The sequence below is a fragment of the Cokeromyces recurvatus genome (assembly GCF_025118155.1).
Source record: "Cokeromyces recurvatus strain NRRL 2243 chromosome Unknown BX663scaffold_32, whole genome shotgun sequence".
In the NCBI taxonomy this organism is placed as follows: Eukaryota; Fungi; Mucoromycota; class Mucoromycetes; order Mucorales; family Mucoraceae; genus Cokeromyces; species Cokeromyces recurvatus.
This window is the reverse complement of record NW_026251418.1, coordinates 155,589-176,037: the sequence shown is the minus strand read 5'-3', so window position 1 is coordinate 176,037 and position 20,449 is coordinate 155,589. Positions and strand designations below refer to the sequence as shown.

Genomic DNA, 20,449 nt, shown 5'->3' with positions numbered 1-20,449 from the left:
GTAAAAATGACACAAAGATATTATTAGAGAAGAATACCAACTCGGGATGTCTTTTTACCAGTGACTAGTCGTTTCAAACTATTCCACATTTTACTAACACCTATTTGACTGCTGTTGATGCCAGTATCTTGGTTTTCTATTTCATTCCTTGGCTTTTGTTTTAAAAATGAAGTCGATTTACTCTTCTTTGGTTGAAATAAGGCGTCGGATATTCGGTTCGAAAATTTTTTAACTTTAGATTTTAATTTGATAGCTAAATTATCTTGTGTTGCAGTACCAGTAGTGGGAAATATAGGTACTGATTTTGAAGCTGTTACTTTTATTCTCTCTTGCGCAGGTTGTTGTTTATTTGTTAATAAATTGTATTTTGTTGTAACAAATTTAGTAGCTTGTGAAGCCAGTGATGTCCTTTTGGTAGTAGGTAATTCTTTACTAAGCGGTGATACTCTTTCCATGTTTTCGAATTGATTAATTGTATTGCTAATAGCGTGGCCCTTCTTGGTTGATTGTTGTTGTTGCTGCTGCTGTTGTTGTTGTTGTACAACTTTATTATGAGTGAACGATGAAGAGTCCTCTTTTTTCCTCTTATTAAACATGTCTTTTAGGGTCTGGACTGTTCCTCTTTTTATCTCGAGTTTCGGTTGCTGTGTTTTGAAATCAGTATCCAAGCCTGTATCATTATTATGTTGCTGGTTCATAAAAAAGGACCGGATTGAACGTACGGTGCCACGTTGTATTGTACTCAATAAGGAAGACCGACGACTGTAACTGGATTCATTATCAGATATAAATCCTTGTTGACTACTATTGCTTGTTCTAATAGATGATGATGGTGTTGTATTGTTTTGATTCTTATTTATATGTGCTTGTCGTGAATAATATGAATTATAATTAGGTGTGAGTCTGGCTATATCGCGTGGATCTGCTTCAGCAATAGGTAAAAAATGGTCATCGTTGTGAAACGGAAAGGCGAGTGGTCTAGGACATGAATAGACAAGATCTGGTTGACGAGGAGATGGATGTTTTTTTTTCTTTTTTGATGAATTGTTAGAAATAGTAGTAGTAGTAGTAGTGGAGGCGGTGGCGGTGGCGGTGGCAGTGGCGGCAGTAGTAGTAATAGTAGTAGTGGCAATAGATTTATTGGAAGTATCTTCTTTGGTATTTATAGAATGTGAAGTGATTGAAGAATATCCACTATCTGTTCTAGATGTTTCTGATTCTAATGAAGAACGATTTTTATGTAAAATAGCTTTTTTGTTTGAATTAGAACGTATCATGTATTGTTCATGCCTTAGGCTTGAAGAATGAAACATTTTCTATATAAAAGGTAGTTTTTGTAAAAGAAGGGAGAAGAAAAAACAATTTTTTTTTTTCATTTGATGCCTTTTCTCTCTTTTTTTATATATTTTTTTATTACTATTATTTACAGTAGCACAAGACTAAATATTTGTTTCCTTAATAACAAGAACCCGCCCCCTCCCCTCCTCTCTCTCTCTCTCTCTCTTTCTCAGTGATTATGACCCCTCACCCTTTTTGAAATAGTGTCTTTATAAAATGTAATTTTTATTTTTTTCTTATTTTGACAAGTATATTAAAGGAGTAGTTTTATTACATGGTGAGTTCCTATAAAATAAAATTAGTTTTTATAAATCTTACTTCGCTATCACTTACCATAATGGCGTTAACAACATCGTTTTCGTTGTTCTTAAGAGCCTTGATAGCCTTAGCACGAGAAACATTAGCTTGGCTAACAACCAATTCAATATCCTTTTCCTCAACACCAGTAGCATCAACTTCTTCCTCTTCTTCTTCAACGGCAGCGGGAGCAGCTTCAGCTTCTTCAGCACCCTTTTCGGCATCAGCAGCGAGTTGTTGTTCCATAGCAGCTTGTTGAGCACGAGCAGCCAAATCTTCAACATGAAGTTCACCGAAAACAATGTGAGTATCAGAGTTAACAGACTTGAAGACTTCAGGGTTGTTAATAGCATAGACCAACTATATACAATAATAACGAAAAAAAATTAGTGCGTTATGTTGTAAAAAAAAGGGGGCATCCTCTATTACTTACACCGCGACCACGGGTGAAGGTAACACGGTTGATACCGTTAACAGGCTTCAAACCAAGAGAAAGAATGGCCTTACGGGCCTTTTGTTCACCACGGGATTGGATAGAAGCTTGAGCGTTCTCAGTAGACATCTAATTATAATATACATATAAAAGTTAAATTCATTACTTTTATTTCCCTTTTTTTATATATGTATACACATATAAATATATATACGTATATATATGCGTAAGGATAAATTTGAAAAGAAAGAGAAAGAAAGAATTGCTTTTTTTTCCTAAATGAGTAATAGTTACATTGTCATTAAATTGCAATTAATAATTGTTTGTTCCATCATCAAAATTAAGCATCATCTTTAACTGTAATGTGTTTTTCCTTTATTATTGTTGGTCATTCATCGAAATAAAACTCGACATTAAATGTCAAAATGAGGTACATCCCTTATAAATAAATAGGTGTATGTATATACATATATCCATGTCTAAACTTTCTTATGTAAAAAAAAAGAATAAAAATAAAATCCATCCATCAAATATCCATCCATCTTTCAATCTTTCTCTCTCTTTCTTCCCTTTAACATTATCCCTAAATAAATATAATCAACTCATTTTCATGTTTTTTTTTACTTACGTTTTCGCTTTATTTAAAGGAAGAGAGGGTGGTAGGGTCAAAGATAAGTCGCGATAATATGACAAAACGTGCCTGACTTTAAAAAAAAAAAAAAAAAAAAAAAACTCGCCCAACTTTTTTTTTTCTTTTTTTTTCTATCCGCGGGCTTAATTATTACTTTTTATTATTAATTTTTCATTAATCTCTCAAATCCTTCAGCAATATCGTTAAGAGCAGCAGGACTTGAAGGTGAATCAGGGTTCAAATATTTAATGATAAAGTTCTTGGCTAACCAAGGGTTCTTAATAGTACCTAAATCTCTTCCTTCATATTCCATCTTAAATCCACCATCTACTGTTTTCGTAAAGATAAATGCAGTTTCCTTCATGATACGCATTGGGATAAAGTTTGCTTTAAATTCTTGAATTGCTTCTAATATTTGTCTTTCTTCTTCTTCTGAAAGCTGTTGGCTATTCATACGTTGCATTAAGGCACGAATGAAGCTATCACGAAGATGTTGTGTATTCGTATTGCGAACGGGGACTATAATATAAAATTGATTAAGTACAAATGGTAAAAAAAAAGAAAGAGAGAAAGAGAAAAGCTTTGTTTATAGTCTTTATGCTTTTTTACCTAAACGAATACTGATTTCATAGGGTTCATCTAAGAGTTGTTCTGCTAATTTCTTATCTGATAATAACTTGCTTTTATCAAAATCCTATATATAAAATATAAACACCCGCTTTTTTTTCTTTTTTTTTTTTACTCTGCAAATTTTACCTTCCATTCTGATAATTTTCTCAATTTATCTATATCCTCAGTTTTCATGTATAAACCAAGTACGTAAACACCCATATTTAAGAACGAAACTCTACGTATACCTAAACCGATTAACATTTTTAATCCTTCTTCAAGAGAGTTGATATAAAGTGGGAAAGCAATATTTGTACTAGGATCTATAACAGCAACAACAACAACAAAAATTGATTATTAATTCTAGTCCTTAACCATGGTTGTCTTTTTTTTTTCCCTTTGGGAGATACAATACCTGCTACAGTGTCGGTAGCGGCAAGGGGTGCCTCTGCATAAACAATTTGCTGTTGTTGAGAATATATGAGATAGGTGCCAGTTGCTGCTACACAGCCAGTTAAAACAAATGCATTTTTTATGTTTGATGTTGTTGCCTGTCAAAAAAAGAAAAAAGTTAAAAAAAAAAAAGCTTATTTGTTCGTTCGTTTTTTTTTTTAATAAATACTTTATAGGCAGTAGTAGTTAAGCAACGAGTAGGTAATATACGGCGAGTAACATGAGCAAAACTACTGTTATTCTTTGGTAAACGAGTGGTTAAAGCACGAGATAAGCGAAACATATTTGTATATTTTCTTTGTTAATAAATCAAAGGGAAAAAAAAACGATAAAAAAAAAAGATAAGCTTATAATAATTTAATTAGTCACAAGGAAAAATCGGCTGATTTGTACATCCTTCTTTTTTGGGGGGAGAAACAATTCCCGTCAAGAAACTTGCTTTCTCTTTCTTTATAGCAGAAGACGGAATTCCTTTTTTAAAAAATACATATATGCATGTACATAAATATTACATTTATAATGCAAAATAATATGCACATGTATATATTTCATTTTTGTATTATGTAATAATAGGTCATTCCTTTTTTTTTTTTTTTTTGTGCATTAGAGAATTATAAAATATAATAACCCAGTCACTGAAGGTTTTTTTTTTTTTTTGTGTTTTTTGTTTTGTTTTTTATATCATTCTAGTCCGCGATAACTATTATTTTTAAACCTTATCTCAAAATAAAATGGTAAATGATCAATAACAATTGTCTAAATTCAACCTGATGTCAATTTCTTCCTTTATTTACTTTTTTTTTTAATAAATAAAAAAAGGCGCGTAATGAAGAAAAAGCACAGTCTATGTTATATCGTTTTCGTGAGGCGCAAGCAGCCGAATTAGGACTGGGGAAGGTACGATTACGTCGTCCTGCTTTTGCAGGCTCTGTTAGTACAGTACAAGAAGCAGAAAGATGGAGAAGAGATATTTTGAGTGAAATTTCAAGAAAGATTTCAAAGATTCAGGATGGTATGTCTATCATTTAACTTTTTTTTTTTTTTGGAATAAAATCACATGTTGATTTATTTCATTGTATTAGTGAGTTTGTCTGATTATCAAGTGCGTGATCTAAATGATGACATTAATAAACTTATGGGACAAAAATATGCTTGGGAAATGCGTATTAAGGAATTAGGTGGCGCTGATTATACTGTAAGTGATATATATATATAGGTATGTAATAGTCAGTATGTTAATAATTGTAATATTGTTAGAGATCTGCCCCTAAAATGATTAATTTTGAAGGAAGAGAAGTTCCTGGCACAAGAGGATACAAGTATATACAAAAAAAAAAGCAATAAACGAATAGGATAGTTATTCATTTCTATTTTGATTATTAGATATTTTGGTCGTGCAAGAGACTTACCCGGTGTAAGAGAGTTATTTGAAAAAGCTGGTAAGTTTACATCCATATATTTATATACGTATATGCGTGTGTGTGATTGTGTTAATGAGGTATCCTCTTCTTTTCATAGCTGCTGATGTTACACCAGCTAAAGCAAAGATTGAAATAAATCGAGATCTTGATGCAGAATATTATGGATATGATGATGAGCAGACCATATTGCTTGAATATGAACAAGCGCTTGAAAAGGAATTGATTGAAAAATTACATGATGCACCTGATACGACTTATGTGGAAGAAAAGGGACCAAAGCAAGATCAAAACGAAGAGTATCATGATAAAAAAGAACAAGAAAGTAATGCAGCAACAGATAATAATAATGTGCCTTCACAGAAAGAAATAGAGACATATCTAGTGGAAAGGCGAAAACAACAGGTAAAGGAGATTTATATTTTTTTTTTGTTCTATATAGATACTAACTTCATTTATTTTAGTTACTGGATAAATATGTTTCTGAGGATTTGAAGCAAAGTGAAGAAGAAACTAAGCAATTGACAGGTCAAATTTAACAATAATAATAATAAAAGCTTATGATACATTTTTATGAGTTTAAACATGACTGTAAATATCAACTATCACTCAATAATACAGATGTAAAATTAAATGGTTAAAATATAAATCAGTCGATTCAAAATAGAATTGAACGATTGCATTTTTAGATTAACGTCAAAATGCTTTCAAATAAATGTGAATAATAAAATTAAACGATTTTTTTTTATTATTAAACACTGGCAGTAAGGTTTATAGACGAGTGTTAAATATATATTTTTAATATCATATCTGTATTAAATAGCTACGGAGGAAGATAATATGTTCTTCTTTTTCTTTTATGCCTTCGTTTGATCTACGCTTTCCCCTCCCCCTCCCCTTTTTCTAAAGTATTTGTCATATTAATTTATGGGTTGTAAGTAGTTTCCTCTCAAAGATAAGAGAATATGCCTAGAGTTTCATACAGTGACCAAGTGTTAGTCTATAGGCCTTTCTTGTTGTTGAATATCACATCTTTCAAATAATTGTGTCTTTTGCATTTATTAGGTATTTAATTCAAATATAAAACAAAAAAAGAATACTAACAAACTTATAATTAAACAAGATAAAATAAAAAGGAGTGGCAATGGTAAATGCACCACTTTATAACAAATAGTACTTGTATAATAGGATGTAAATTTTTCTTTCAGGGTAATGATAGTATAAATTCGAGTGGGTTCTATACTGAAAGTTTACACTTACTGCTCAATTATGATATATATATATATATATATATATATATATATATATATATGTATGTATGTATATGTATTTATAAGTGGAGGGAGTGGGAAGGTGAAAGGAGATAATAGAATCTTATTATAGAGTTTAGTATTTATATTATAATTATAAGGAATTCTATCAAACATTTGAAATTATTCTACAAAGCATGTTTGACTGTATCTACAACGCTAGAGTTTAAAAGAGAATGATTAAAAGCGTTTAAATCATCTGAGATTAAATTTAAATGCATTTAAAATCATGGGGAAGGACTTTATTTTATTTTAATTTGAAGTTGCCCTTTTTTTTCTTTCTTTTTTTTTTTTTTTTTCCTCGAGATTTTAGTAAAATGTCGTTTCTAATGTCACGTCTGTCATCACGATCTAAACTGTTCACATTGAATGTAGTAGCGTTTAGTAGACCAGCAACAACAACAACAACAACAAGGCGTTTGTTAACAACGGGTAAGACAGTAGTTGTTGAACGTGAATTACCAAGACCAGCACCACCTTCAAGAAAACGTTGGCTTTGGGCAGGTGCAGGAGTTGGTGCTTTAGTCTGGTTTGTTGGATTAGGCGCTGCACTTAACCATCAACGTTTATCAAGTAGTGTTGTTCATGGTACACTTTTTATGGTACGTTATGATCATCGAGTCATTTCACTTATAGGGGATAAAGTAAATTATGCAGATTATTGGCCTTGGATTAGTGGTTCAGTGAACCATCTAAAAGGAAAAATTGATATAAAATTTAGAATTCGTGGATCAAAAGGTAAAAATTAAGTTTTAAAGAGAGAGAGAGAGAGTTAGTGTATTTATTTTATGTCCGAGAATAGATGAAATAGCTGTTGTTCATTTTATTTCAAAACGTGAAGGTGCAAAATGGAGAACAATTCAATTTACAGTGACTCGTATTTCAGACCAGAAAACAATTGATATTGGTGAACATGATTTAACAGATACAGGAGAACCCTTGATTCTTGATAAATAATTATATTTCCTTTTTCCCTTCTTCACTTTTATTATTATTATTATTATTATTATTATTCGATTAAAAAGAAGAAAATTGTAATAAAACTAGTTTACTTTTTTTTTTTTTTTTTTAAAGGTTACAAAGACCATTCATTAATACTTGATTTTCAATTTCAACTTGGTCAGCAGGAACATGATTTGAAGGACAGCCAATGGCCACTATTTTTTCTTCCCAACTTTTGGCTTCCCCGAGTCGATAGGTGTTCCAGATATCCGCATTCAATTCTTGTACAAATTTTTGTTGTGTCAATTTTTCAAAGACATCCATTCGAGGTCCACTGACTTGTCTTGTACGATCTGAATGATCTACACGGCAACAATAATATTGTCCAGTACGATAGATGATACGAGTTCCCTTATCATAGTGCTGTTTAATCTGGTAAATTAGATGATCTAGATCCCTTAGATAGGGCTCGAGTTCACCAAAGGCAGCGTCCCAGTTATTAAGAGAAAAAATAGCTATATCGGCATTAGCAGGACTTGAAGGAACAGCTGTATCCCAATTAGGGCTGTTTAAAAATGTAAGTCCATCCCATTTATAAGAACTCACACGCCAGCTATCATCATTGATAATCGCTCCCTTTTGAGAGTTATTGGTCGTATCCCACTCCGTCACACCCAACAGACGTGTTTGCCTTTCACTGTTTCGATAGACCATGTCAAATCGTCTTACGACAGGATCAAACCATCGTTTATCCCAATAAGGTTCAGAATAATCCTCACAGAAACAGCTTCGTGTTTGTTCGTCTATCGAGAATCGATACTCTTGTGGAGATTCGTATTGATTTGGATCGTTCACTAGTTGACGTCTTTCTATACTTGGTGTTGTTGAGAATGAATCTATGATGGTGGGTCTTTGATTATCCTCTATTAAAGGTCCCTTCAGATGCTTTTCCCATCCCTGACACCAATGACCCTGACTTAGGAACTTTTTAATCGATCGACGTATGTTTGAATCGCCAAACAAATTTAATCCTCGAGGGTATTTTTGAGCTGCACACCGATTGAATTGTTCATAACTGATGTGTCGATAATGACAGTCATAGGGTGCCCAATATGTATTGTCTCGTGTTAAACCTAATAATTGCGACTTTAACTCTGCTAATGAATTGTTTACTAAGAAGTGTTGATGAGGGAAAGTCGGGAAGCGAAGCCAACGACCTGGGTGATCAAATCCTTTACAAAGTGGTAATGATAAATGATGTTTGAGTTCATCTAACAGATCGATATTTTTATTGATGGAGTCATGTGTGTCTCCAACCTGGTTGATGATAGCAGGGAAGATGGGTAAGTTGATGGGCTGATAAGGAGTCACGGGACCATATTCAAAATTATATCTAGCCTCTACAAACTCTAACAAACAAGACAATTGCCAACCTTTTGTGAGTCTAACGTTGGCTTCATAAATATGTGTTCGTGGACGTTCGTATATCTCATCCTCACGCAATTTTGCCCATTCAGGTAGGCCAGGACTTATGTTACGTAATTTTCGTGCCTGTTGACGAAGGGTATGATGCCCTCTCCATGGTTCCAATTGAATGGAATTAGTTGTGTTTGTAGTAGGATCTGTGAGATGCATCAGGAAGGTATCCCACCAAGGTGAAGTAAGATCTGCATTATTTTTGGGATATGGACGATATAGCGACTGATGAATTGGATCGTCTCCACCGACGTTCTGAAAGGGTACAATAACTCTAATGCAGAGATCGATATCCAAAAGTGGCTTGTTATCATCATCATAATAGGGTAATAAAACAAATGGCTTATTCTGTGATAAGAAAGGAATATCGGTATCTTCATAAAAGTCATCTGCGTCATTGACTGGGAAATAATCTTTAGCCATATGTCTTAAGATAGGATAAGGAAGAGGCAGTTGATTACAAGAAAGATCAAGATTAGTATCAGAGGGTTTGATAAGCCATGTCTGAGCCCATGACACATTATTAAGCACCTTATTGTGTTGTTTTAATAACCTATGTTCTGTAGCCTTTTGAATATCATTTCGAGCAAGAGGGAAAACTTGTAAAATATTATCTTCAATAGGATATTTATTGAGGTCTAAACAAAAGGGTTCCGATTGTGTGGGTAGAGAAAAATTAATGTATCTTTCTGGTAATCCGATAACTTCATTATCACTTTCTAATTGAATATCATTTTTAACATAGTATATGATAACTGTAGTAGAAATAATAGTAATAATAACGAACGCAGCAGTGATGTGTCGCCAATATTTTCGTATTAGATGTTGTTTTGCTGTTTCTGGCTTTCCTAAGAGTGTATAAGCTGTCATAAATAATAATAATAATAAAAAAGGAATTTATTTGTTTATTTATTTATTTAAAAAAAAAAAAAGGAGGAGGAGAATAACAATGATATAGAATTGATTTATAAATATATTCGATTCTTATTGTTCTTTTGGAAAAGAAAGGACCTGTAAGAGTAGATTATGTTTAACTGACATTTAAAATTAATTATATTGTGTATCATGAGTTTTAACAAACGAAGATGCACAATTTAGATATGTTTCAGGGGGAGGAGTGCAGAAAGAGCCAATTTAAAAGTACAAATTAAATGAGTAGTTATACAATAATGTATGTACAATTTGATTGGGAGGAAGAGATTATAATTGGGCTTTCAAGTTGGGCATTTTTTTCTTTTCTTTTCTTTTGCAGATGAGAAATTTCAAATTTGCATATCGGGCAGTCAAATTGGCATAAGCATTGCGGATACAGGCCCATTTATTTTTGCATATATTACAATATAGTGTCAAATATTAACGATTATCAGTTTTATGTTTATATACTGTTTTTTTTTAACATCTTTGACGGGTTTTGAAATTAAATTCGCATCCTTTGACCTTATAATATGCAGCCTTTGACGAATAATTTGCAGAGTTGCTCCAAAAAAACTTTCAAATAAAATCATAATTTTGCCATTATGATTACGCTTGTTAGAGCGTCTCATAATTGACGTCATCGTTTCGTTGCTGTTTAAGAGGCTTACTTGAGTATCTCTCAATTACATCCAGTGACTTGCGTTAAGGCAACAAGAAATAGAATAATTAAAGCACACATTATGTTAGAATGCTCTTAGAAAGAAAGAAAAAAAAAAAAGGGAAAATAAGTTCTGGCTTAACCAGATGTGAGTTTCTATCTAACAAAAATGTAAGAAAAGCCTTATTTTCAAACATTGTTTCACTGTTTTTGACGTTATGGGTATCTGAGTGCATCTCTAGCTTCAAGGCTTAAGTAATGTCCTAACTGTAAGCGGGAATTGATGTTACTCTTACCCTTTAACTAACACATGCTCCATCCAAAAACGGTATCTTTACTGTCACATAGTAAACTATATGCTGTTTGATACAAGGATGAGTAAATTTATTAGGGCCATATTTGTGCGAATATAGTACAAAATTTGTAACCGTTTGATTTTGTTTCTTTAATTGATGCTTTGATCCTATATTAGGAATGTTTGATCCAAGAGAAATGATAGTAACGAATCTATATTTGATATCTAAGGTACAGCCTTGATTCAGTTAAATTAAACACCAACATACATTACTATTTAATACAACTTGTTTATTCAGGCAACATGCCTTGACATGATTAGTAAATTTTCTTTTTTTTTGCTAGAAGTTACTATTTACGTTCTAAGATTAGTTTGATAAAAAACAAGTAATAGTTATAATATTATTGGTTAAATGCTATGACATAGCTATTTTAATTAGATATGCTTAATTGTGTAGTATCTTTTTACTTGTATTAAGTTTTGGATATTATATGATTTAAGTTTATCCATTATGATATATAATGACAAATCATAATAAACGATATCATTGATGCAAAAGATACATGTTTTCAACTTTCTTTATATTGAATAAGCCTTCGTATTTATCTTATTTTCCCGCATGATATATCATAAACTAGCTTTAGAAAATATTAAATATAAACCATATATCTCTATGATATGATAAATTCTTTTTCCTGATATAAGTGCATACTAAATAAAGAGTGTATCAAGCTTGTATGTAAAATAAAATGAAATGCTTATTCAATCAAGTATACAGGATTATCATTTCTATTCAACACATGGATGGTTCTGTTTTTTCTTTTCTCTAATTGATGAGCACCAAATAACCAGCCATTGTTACCCAACATGTCATAATGAAAGCCTTCAAACCTTCTGCAAAGTTCTTAATACATGACCATAATAAACGAGAACATACTTCTTGCGTTATTTGTCACAGTCTTTTAAGGTAAATGATAGACATCCGATTTACTTTATTTAATATTAGTATACATATAATATATAACGTAGATGTGCCAATCAAACTTGTAGACGAGCTATACAAGCACATGGATTTGAAAATCGCTTATGGACCCGGGGCTTCTTTTTTTAACAGCTTGTTTAAACATGCTTTATATCCTTTATGGTCTTCACGAGGAGGGTAATATTCCTGCAAAGGTTTCGACGAGATAGCGTTATATATAAAAGACGTAGACAGCAATATATGGATGAAAGTCAACGAAAAAGAGCTCATTCACGATACCTATAAAGATTTCCTACATAGTTATCGCTTTGATAGCCCCAAAATTCCTTCCCCTCTTTTTCCGGGTAAGTTCAAAAATCCTTATATTGGAATAAGTATACTAATATTTTTTTTTATTACTATTTTCTGTATCCTATGTAACTTGTTTTTTTTTTATGTAATTATAATCATTTTCGCTTTAACGAGATTAATTCTAATGTTTTAGCAAACAAACTATAGGTATATTGTTTAGAAGTGAATTGTATGCTGCGTATCTTTTGTCTATTTTTTTTTTTTTTTTTACTACTGCTTGCATAGTTATAATATCTCCTTTCTTGTTTTACTACTGATCCAACTTTATTCCTTGGAAGACTCAAAAGTCTAAATCAAACCTATTTCTACTGTACTCTATTCTACTTTATTATCATTTTTTTTTGAATCCAAAAGGTGATTAGAAGTCTGTTTTAAGGTTGTCATTTCTTACATAGCCTTTTTAACCAAGCACATATGATATTGAGTTAGAAAATTGAAATATACATATATAATAAGGGGCTTAATTGTTTATCTATCCTCTTCATATGTACACTACTACATATAGACAAACAAAAGCAAAATTGACGGATAGAATCAAGATTGCAAACTACTATTACCACTATTACTCTTTTATCAGCAAAAATTTTATTAATTTCTAATAAAAAGCACCATTATTTGGCAGCAGCAGCGGCAATAATAATAATTAAAGAAAAAAAAAAAAAAAAAAAAAAAAAAAAAAAAAAAAAAAAAAAAAAAACGGGCTTTAAAACTCCATTACTTACTGTCACCCCCAGCTTTGTACTTTTATTTTATTTTATTTCAGTTTATTTTATTTTTGATTGATTGATTGAATACAAATGGCAACATCAGCAATTAGATCTCGACTCTTAATAAAAAATCCCTTTTTAACAAGCCAACAAATTCGGTTGACTAGCACAAAGGCGACAACAACAACAACAACAATCATTCCAACTTGGGATGATTACTTTAAACTTCGAAAAAAAAGACGCATCTTTGAAGTTGCATCTTATTTACCCAGTACAGTTATTCCTGCTGCTGGAACCTTTAATTATTTTCTTCAAATGCAAGTGGATCCTTTGACAAAAATTTTAGGCATGGATCCTCTTATGGCTGCTGTAGCTTGTACCTTGGGAGCAGTAATGTCTTTTAACATTTTAATTACATTATTTTTTTTTTAGAAAAAAAAAAACTGAATTCGTTCTTTCCCTCTCTCTCTCTCTCTCTCTCTCTTATTTTTTTTTCTAGGGTTTTGGTGGGTTCTTATTGGGACCCATGATGGGTAATACGTTTTTCAAACTGATGAATAGAAAAGTTGCTTCAGCTATGGATGTACGTGATAAAGAATTTTATAAACACATCAAGAAGAATCGTGCCGATGCTCGTCTTAATTCAATTCGTAATCCTGTACCTGACTACTATGGTGAAAAAATTCAATCCGTTCATGATTATAGAGCTTGGTTAAGAAAACAACGCGAGCATTATAGAAAGGGTGTATTTGGTGGCGATGTCAATGGTCTTGAAGATTAGCCAGTCATACATGTGTATATGTATATGTATGCATATATTTATTATAGAAGAAATAAAACAAGTCCACCTCCCTTTTTTTTTTATTTTATTATTTTTTTTTTATTTTTTTTACAAGAGATATTGAAAAGAGAGAGAGAGAGAGAGTAAGGATTGATGCATAAAATAATACTACTTTGAATAGATACCTAAAAGTATTCAAAAAACTGGCTATTAGAAATAAAAGTCTTTTTATAAAGTGTATAATTAATATGAGAATCAATCTTTTAAATAGACATTTCTCTTTTCTTTTAAAATATAGTACACACACTATTTATTTATTTAAACTGCACTTGATTTCGTATAATTTGCAGGTGGATAAGTGGGGCTAGGAGGGTAGGGATTATTAGGATTTGCGACGTATGGACTTTGAGTAGTGGAAAATCCATCTGTTGGATAGTTAAGAGGAGGCACGGGTCTAGTAGGATCATTGAGTTGAGTAGTATTATCCTGACTACTGCCATAACCACTCATTGCATCTTCGAATGCTCTCTTTGTCATATTTGAAGGTATATCAATTTTATTTCTAAAGAAATGAAGGATGACAAAAACGATACCAATTACAGCAACCTATATACATGTATATTTATGATTGATAACAGAAAGAATGGATATAAACAAAAGGAAAAAAAAAAACACTAGACTAGGTTATCATAAATCAAAACTTACAATGATACCAGAAGCAAGAGCAAGCCCACGATAACTGAGTGTAATACAGCCAAGGCTTAAAAAAAAAAAAATTGTAAGACCCCATTTATTCTATGTGATTATGTTTTCTTTTTTGTATACTTACAAAATATAAACTGAATAATGAAAAGAAGGGAGAAAAAAAAATAAAGTTGATTTCAGTTTAGTTTAGTTTATCACATAAAATAATAACAATAATTCTAAAGCTTACAAAGGCCACGTCCCATAAACGAAAACATAAAAGATGCAAACTGAGTAATCATAGCTGGTAATCTAAACTCGAACAATAATGTCATTAAGCCAAAAATACTATTTGAAATATAACAATTTTAGTTTTCATTCAACAGACTTTTCTTTCTTCCTTTCTTTCTTTACATGACAAAAATACCCTGAATGAAGTTTGGAAACCCTTATCATATCCAAAACAAAAAAAAAAGACAAGTTGTTAACATGATATAATGAAACAACAATTACAACTACTACTAACTATTACATATATTTATTATTACCTCCTGCAATACAAGTCATAATTCCACCAATAATCATGAATGCTGCTACAATAATGTTAACTACTCTAAATACTATTGAAAGATTCATTGTTCTTTTGTAAAGTAAAATGAAGAAAAGATAAACTATGCATTTGAACAATTATGCATTTTTTTTTTATAGAATTTTTTTTTTTTTTTTTTTTTTAGTAATTATTTTAATTCCCCGAAGATAACACTGTGTGCTTACGATTAAAGAATTATTTTATTTATAACAACAATTTAAACAACCCATGTGAGCACATAATACTGGCGTATTGGATTGCCCGGGTCAGTTCGAGAAAGGATAAAAGTGTACTAAAAAAAACCTTTTGATAGGCAAAAGGGTAAAAAAAAAGAAAGAGAAGGGAAGAGGAAAAGCAAGATATACCAACAAATACTAGATTCAGGGTTACGTAGCCAGTTTACAAGTTTTGTACCAAGAGGGGGGCAGTTTCTGGAGGAAGTTTACCATGGTGAAGATAGTCAAGTTCAAAAAGTATACGGCACATAGCAGGCCAACGAATCGTCCAGGCAGAAAAGACAGATGAGTTGAAAGCTGATGAGATTGGTGGTCTGCATTTTTGTTTATTTGGCAGCTTATTTAAGGAGGAAGGGCAAAGGGTCGGGCTCGGTCAAAGGCATTTGTAATCGTCGATGCATATGTAGACACCATATAGCATGAGATCTTGTGAACAAGGCATGAGGGTGATAGATGCACGGTTTAGAAACACCACCAGGTAACCAACCTAGACGCCAGCGGACTATTCGGCTGCGTTCTACATTTGACATAGGTAACCAGAGGTTAGGATCGATACCTAGAGTAGGACGGCAGGCAGACAAGAGAACAGCAGTGCTACTGTTTCGTCGATCATCAAGATTATCTTTCAGGTATGCTTTACAGATACCAGCAAAAGCACGATAATGCAGCATACAATGGTTTGCGTTTGAAAATGGAATTTTTTATTTGACCAATAGAGTTTTCTTTTTTTTTATGCGTATATTGATGGTCAAGCATTTCTACTAATGATCAAAGTTTTCTACTGGATTTAAAAAAAAAAAAAAAAAAAAAAAAAATTCCATTGAATTCAAAAATTTCTATTGGCCAAATAAAAAATTCTATTTTCAAACGCAAACCACAGTATTATTATTTTAGAAAAGAAATTCACAATAACAAAAAGGCGAAAGAGGATGATGATTCGTAGCATGTGATTACAACACGTTATTTTGGTATCCAAGGTAACATAACATTCTTTACATAATCATCTATACAACAAATAGAAAGAGGGAGGTACTACACAGCCCTTTACAGTTTTATATATTCATAAAAGAAAACCTTTTTTTTCCTTTTTACTACTTTTGTCGCTCAAAAAAAAAAAAAACACACACACAAACAGACATAAAATCGGAAAATATTTACTTTTATTTATTTATAATATTTTTTATACAAAGTACTTTAAAATTTTTTTTTCTCATTTTTCTTTTATCAGAATACAAGGTTGAATACATTATGTAATTCGGTCAAAAGACGGAAATACATTGATATTAGAGATGCCAGAATAATGCAAATAAAGGATTCATCATTTTCACGAGAAAAAAGAAATTAAAGTACTTTGCAAAAGATGCACACGGACACACACACTAATTAAAAAAAGAATAAGAAAAACATCAAACCATCATTTATGTTACAAATAAAAAATATTTTATTAAATGACAAATTATAATATAGAAAATATCTAAAAAGACAAAAAAATTTTTTTTCGTCCTTTTATGACATATTTCTTTATATTTTGTCAAAAAATAAATGAAGTAAATGAGTTGTTCATTCCTATAGAAATTAAAAATAAATCAGTAAAAAGTTACAAAATTATTTCCTTTTTTTTCTGGTTCATCAGACATCCAAGGAAGTGTTATTCCGACATCGAGAGGACTTTCTGAAGTTCAGTATAAGCTGATAAATGACAAAAGCCAAATAACAGCGAATCCATCCATTCATAATCGCCATAAACTAAGCTCTCTTCCAGGGGAAACTGCGAACACGGGATTTCATCATCATATGAACCAAGTTAATGAATTTAAGAGATTTTTACCTTTTCTTCATCTATTTTTTGAGCAAAATAGATGGATACACCAAAATGACTCGAAAAGTTTTTTTTATCAAAACCTTAAGGTAAAGATATAAAACTAGAAGCCTAAAAGAATAAAACGAAATTAATAAATCACGAAAAAAAATAAAAATAAATTCTTTTTTTTTTCTTTCTTTTTTTTTGTGGTCAGGAAGTTATACTGGCAAGTATCAACAGTACTCAGCGAAGTACTGCGGGTTATATCATCATGGTCGATATGTTAAAATGAAGACAATGAAAAATTTCTTCATCTTTCCACAAAAAAATGTAAAAGAGAAAAAGGAAGAAAAAAAAAAGATCTACTATAAATAATAACTTACCATTGTTAAAGTGAATCCATATTATAAAAAATGAAAGAGAAATAATTTAAATAAAAAGGAATAAAGGTTTCTTTATATATTTTTAAAATAAATAAAAAAAAAAATTTTTTTTATTTCTGACTAGAAAATTTATTTATCAAGTCACTTAGTTTAAAAGCCACTCCAAAATAAAGAGACTGGTTTTATGTAATTAAATTTCTAGAAAATTACAATCCGTGATGCTACCACCTTCTTTGGGAGAGAGTAATTGAATTCTATCAATATCATTCGTTCATACAAGATAACTCTATTTTATTAGTTTCTTAATTGAATCCGTCGTAATAGAACGAGCTCATTTCTGTAATGATATTATATGAATATTTTAGTAGTAAATAACTGCTTTTTTTTTATTTATTGAGCAAGTTTTCTTTAACAGATTTTTTTTTTTTTGCTACAATCTGAAATATTATCAATAATAGAATTCATTTTGGTTTCTTTATAATAAGGGATGATGACGATGATGATGTTGTTGTTGAGACCATCACTATTTGAAGGCAGTTTTTATTATTATTATCGCGTCACATTATTATTATTATTATTACTATTGTTGTTGTTGATGGGTATAATAAGCATGATGGAGGGGGGGGACATTTAAAAAAAAAATTAATAATATTCAGTTTGCCATATAATTGGTTGCCGTTCTTTCTGTTTTTCTTCCACTTTACTTTTAATCACAGTAAATTCCTTCAAGACCATTATACAATCATCCTCGTCATCGCGTAATGATTGTAGTCCTTTCAAAACAACAGTCAAGTTCTTTTTGTTAGTAGGTAAAAGAGGTATTTGTTTTTTTTTCTTTATAGCACGATGATGAATAGAAATAGAAGCTAGTTGTTTCCCAAGAGTATCAATGATGATGTCTATAATTGTTTTAACAATCACAATAACAATTATAATAATAAATATAAAAAAGAAGGAGGGAAGGGGAGGGGGAAACAAACAAGAAAAAAAAATAGTTTAAAATAGTTTAAAACCTGTTTCTAATGATTGTTGTTGTTCTTTTTGCCATTGAATTGTTTTTTCATAATATAAATGCTTGTCTTTGATTTTAGGCAAAATCCACTGATATCCAGGATATTGCAAATTACAATTATATGAACAATGACATTGAACAAGACGTTCTTTATTCATTCTTTTTTTTTCAACTTTTAAAAATAACAAAAAAAAAGGATAAGAGAAGACCTTATTTTAAAAAAGAAAATAAATAAATAATCATGCATTAAAAGATAAACCAATAGAAATGATTTAATTAAACTTTTTTTTTTCTCTTCCCCCCCCTCCCCTTTATCACACTAAACAACACCCAGGGTTTTTTATTTTGATATTTTTATTATTATAATTTTTATTTTAAAATGCATCCGTTATTAGATGCACATAAAAATGAAGGATGTGATCATGTCATTGAAGCCTTAGAAGCCTGTCATAAAGCAGGTACCTTTAACAAGTTTCTAGGTACATGTAATGAAGCAAAACGAGCAGTAGATGAATGTTTAAAGCAAGAGGTAAAAAATATATATATATGTGTATGTTAATTTTATTTATTTATTTATTTATTTTTGATACTAACAACTAGTTTTTGGCACAAAGAGAAGCAAATAAAGGAAAATCAAAAGAAAAGAGAAAAAGAATGGAAGCTATTTGGAAAGAAATGGAAGAACCACCTGCTTATATAAAGACTAGAAAAGAAGAAAGATGAATGAAGACAGAGAAGAAGGATGAGAGAGTGTAGAAGGGGAAGGGAAGGGAAGGGATAAATGAAGAAGAAGACTATTTTTTGTTTGTTTGTTTTCTTAATTGTTGTTGTTATAAAGTTGAGAATAAGCATATTGAACCTTTTTCATTAATTCAGGTTTATCATACATAATAAAAGCTAATTCTTCTAAAGGAATGGTATCTAATAATTGAATTGTCACCTTTGGAGCATATTTAATGCCTGTAGCCTATTTTATATAATAGTGTGAGTGTGAGTGTGCGTATAGTATAAATATGAATTTACCCTCACATATGGAAAAAAGAGATCACCAAATAATCTCTTTTGTTTATTCAATGATAATCCTTCTAATGACTTTAATATAGCTACAGCAGCATTATGCTCTACTCTATTTCTAGTATTCGTTTTAAATAAATAGAGTGCGTCATAAGCTTCTTCTATCTTTTGTTTCAAAAAATGAGGATTAAATAAACAAAGTGATAATTCACGTTTCTTTAAAGATTGAATAAGATCCACAAGGTCATTTAAATCTCTTTCCTGTTCTTCTTTAGATAAATGTTGACAAATGGCTTCACGTAATTTTTGTATTTGAATAGATGTAGAAGGTATTAAACAATAAGTTGAATCCAATAAAGAATTAGTGGCTTGTATAGGTGGTGGTGGTGGTGTATGATAAGATGGAGGAAGAGGAGAAGAAGTAGAAGAAGTAGTAGTAGTAGTAGTAGTAGTCGAAAAAGGGTTTTCAAGAAGATGATGATTGGAAGAAGAAGACAACTAATGATAATAAATAAATAAATAAATAAATAAACATGACTTTCTTTTACCTTTGCTATCTTCTTTTTATGCGTGTGATAGGTAACGATGATATTCTTTGTATTTAACAATGCACCATTCATATATTGTAAAGCTTCACTTGCCTCTTCCATTGTTGTAAAACTAACAAATCCATATCCCTTTGAAATACTTGTCACAGTATCTTTCATTACTCTTGCTGATATAATTTTACCATAAATTCTAAACTTTTTAAATAGATCATAACTCGTTATTTCTAGATCTAGATTTTTAATATATAAATTTGTATAATCAATCATAGCCGTTATGTTGTCATGACTATTCAAATGAACATAAGGTGCAGTCAGCTAATATAAAAAAGAAACCATTTTTTTAAAAAAAAATAGAACAAAAGACAAGATAGATTGTTTCTAATACCATAATTTTCGTTATAAGAAGAAAGAGAAGAAAGAGAAGAAAGAGAAGAAAGAGAAGAAAGGCGAAAGTAAAAGTAAAAGTGAAAAGTGAAAAGTAAAAAGTAAAAAGTGAAAAGTAAAAAGTAAAAAGTGAATATGTGTTCACATGATTCTTTATTTGTTTACTTTATTCATGTAATAAGAAACGTCATTCATTTAACTA

General features: G+C 30.9%; 11 protein-coding genes across 11 annotated transcripts; 4 read left to right on the top strand and 7 right to left on the bottom strand.

Annotated features, from left to right (window-relative positions):
- Nucleotides 1-23: 23 nt before the first annotated feature.
- On the bottom strand, nt 24-1,313 carry BX663DRAFT_441675 (uncharacterized protein; the record flags this gene model as incomplete). Its single annotated transcript, XM_051523476.1, has 1 exon — nt 24-1,313. The coding sequence occupies one exon, from the start codon at nt 1,311-1,313 to the stop codon at nt 24-26; it is 1,290 nt and encodes a 429-aa protein (XP_051379251.1).
- A 295-nt stretch (nt 1,314-1,608) lies between these two features.
- BX663DRAFT_489379 (NAC domain-containing protein) lies at nt 1,609-2,197 on the bottom strand (the record flags this gene model as incomplete). The annotated part of the gene is made up of 3 exons (XM_051524890.1): nt 1,609-1,623; nt 1,672-1,995; nt 2,069-2,197. The coding sequence occupies 3 exons, from the start codon at nt 2,195-2,197 to the stop codon at nt 1,609-1,611; spliced, it is 468 nt and encodes a 155-aa protein (XP_051379250.1).
- Nucleotides 2,198-2,777: 580 nt separating this feature from the next.
- On the bottom strand, nt 2,778-4,133 carry BX663DRAFT_522008 (chalcone-flavanone isomerase-domain-containing protein). Its single transcript, XM_051529320.1, has 5 exons — nt 3,931-4,133; nt 3,724-3,859; nt 3,456-3,631; nt 3,309-3,393; nt 2,778-3,218 (listed from the first exon to the last, which is right to left on the bottom strand). Exons 1-5 carry the CDS (start codon nt 4,042-4,044, stop codon nt 2,863-2,865), a joined length of 867 nt encoding a protein of 288 aa, XP_051379249.1. The 5' UTR covers nt 4,045-4,133; the 3' UTR covers nt 2,778-2,862.
- Nucleotides 4,134-4,492: 359 nt separating this feature from the next.
- Nucleotides 4,493-5,820, top strand: BX663DRAFT_489377 (Isy1-like splicing factor; the record flags this gene model as incomplete). Its single annotated transcript, XM_051524889.1, has 8 exons — nt 4,493-4,495; nt 4,581-4,773; nt 4,844-4,956; nt 5,019-5,080; nt 5,145-5,200; nt 5,280-5,584; nt 5,644-5,707; nt 5,801-5,820. The coding sequence occupies 8 exons, from the start codon at nt 4,493-4,495 to the stop codon at nt 5,818-5,820; spliced, it is 816 nt and encodes a 271-aa protein (XP_051379248.1).
- Nucleotides 5,821-6,818: 998 nt separating this feature from the next.
- Nucleotides 6,819-7,446, top strand: BX663DRAFT_555122 (cytochrome oxidase complex assembly protein 1-domain-containing protein; the record flags this gene model as incomplete). The annotated part of the gene is made up of 2 exons (XM_051531593.1): nt 6,819-7,227; nt 7,292-7,446. 2 exons carry the CDS (start codon nt 6,819-6,821, stop codon nt 7,444-7,446), a joined length of 564 nt encoding a protein of 187 aa, XP_051379247.1.
- A 95-nt stretch (nt 7,447-7,541) lies between these two features.
- On the bottom strand, nt 7,542-9,838 carry BX663DRAFT_522002 (uncharacterized protein). The gene has a single exon (XM_051529319.1). The coding sequence runs from the start codon at nt 9,775-9,777 to the stop codon at nt 7,558-7,560; it is 2,220 nt and encodes a 739-aa protein (XP_051379246.1). The 5' UTR covers nt 9,778-9,838; the 3' UTR covers nt 7,542-7,557.
- A 2,987-nt stretch (nt 9,839-12,825) lies between these two features.
- On the top strand, nt 12,826-13,750 carry BX663DRAFT_522000 (mitochondrial import protein Pam17). Its single transcript, XM_051529318.1, has 2 exons — nt 12,826-13,205; nt 13,315-13,750. Exons 1-2 carry the CDS (start codon nt 12,906-12,908, stop codon nt 13,594-13,596), a joined length of 582 nt encoding a protein of 193 aa, XP_051379245.1. The 5' UTR covers nt 12,826-12,905; the 3' UTR covers nt 13,597-13,750.
- BX663DRAFT_521996 (COPI associated protein-domain-containing protein) lies at nt 13,699-14,937 on the bottom strand. Its single transcript, XM_051529317.1, has 7 exons — nt 14,829-14,937; nt 14,695-14,728; nt 14,531-14,628; nt 14,426-14,435; nt 14,302-14,356; nt 13,902-14,202; nt 13,699-13,820 (listed from the first exon to the last, which is right to left on the bottom strand). Exons 1-6 carry the CDS (start codon nt 14,914-14,916, stop codon nt 13,915-13,917), a joined length of 573 nt encoding a protein of 190 aa, XP_051379244.1. The 5' UTR covers nt 14,917-14,937; the 3' UTR covers nt 13,699-13,820; nt 13,902-13,914.
- Nucleotides 14,938-16,211: 1,274 nt separating this feature from the next.
- On the bottom strand, nt 16,212-17,356 carry BX663DRAFT_521981 (uncharacterized protein). The gene is made up of 3 exons (XM_051529316.1): nt 17,290-17,356; nt 16,934-17,035; nt 16,212-16,671 (listed from the first exon to the last, which is right to left on the bottom strand). Exons 2-3 carry the CDS (start codon nt 16,942-16,944, stop codon nt 16,524-16,526), a joined length of 159 nt encoding a protein of 52 aa, XP_051379243.1. The 5' UTR covers nt 16,945-17,035; nt 17,290-17,356; the 3' UTR covers nt 16,212-16,523.
- A 1,253-nt stretch (nt 17,357-18,609) lies between these two features.
- Nucleotides 18,610-19,359, top strand: BX663DRAFT_521978 (cytochrome c oxidase biogenesis protein Cmc1 like-domain-containing protein). Its single transcript, XM_051529315.1, has 3 exons — nt 18,610-18,828; nt 18,900-19,268; nt 19,325-19,359. The coding sequence occupies exons 1-2, from the start codon at nt 18,681-18,683 to the stop codon at nt 19,022-19,024; spliced, it is 273 nt and encodes a 90-aa protein (XP_051379242.1). The 5' UTR covers nt 18,610-18,680; the 3' UTR covers nt 19,025-19,268; nt 19,325-19,359.
- Nucleotides 19,119-20,421, bottom strand: BX663DRAFT_489370 (uncharacterized protein; the record flags this gene model as incomplete). The annotated part of the gene is made up of 4 exons (XM_051524888.1): nt 19,119-19,268; nt 19,325-19,813; nt 19,864-20,178; nt 20,413-20,421. 4 exons carry the CDS (start codon nt 20,419-20,421, stop codon nt 19,119-19,121), a joined length of 963 nt encoding a protein of 320 aa, XP_051379241.1.
- Between the last annotated feature and the right edge of the window lie 28 nt (nt 20,422-20,449).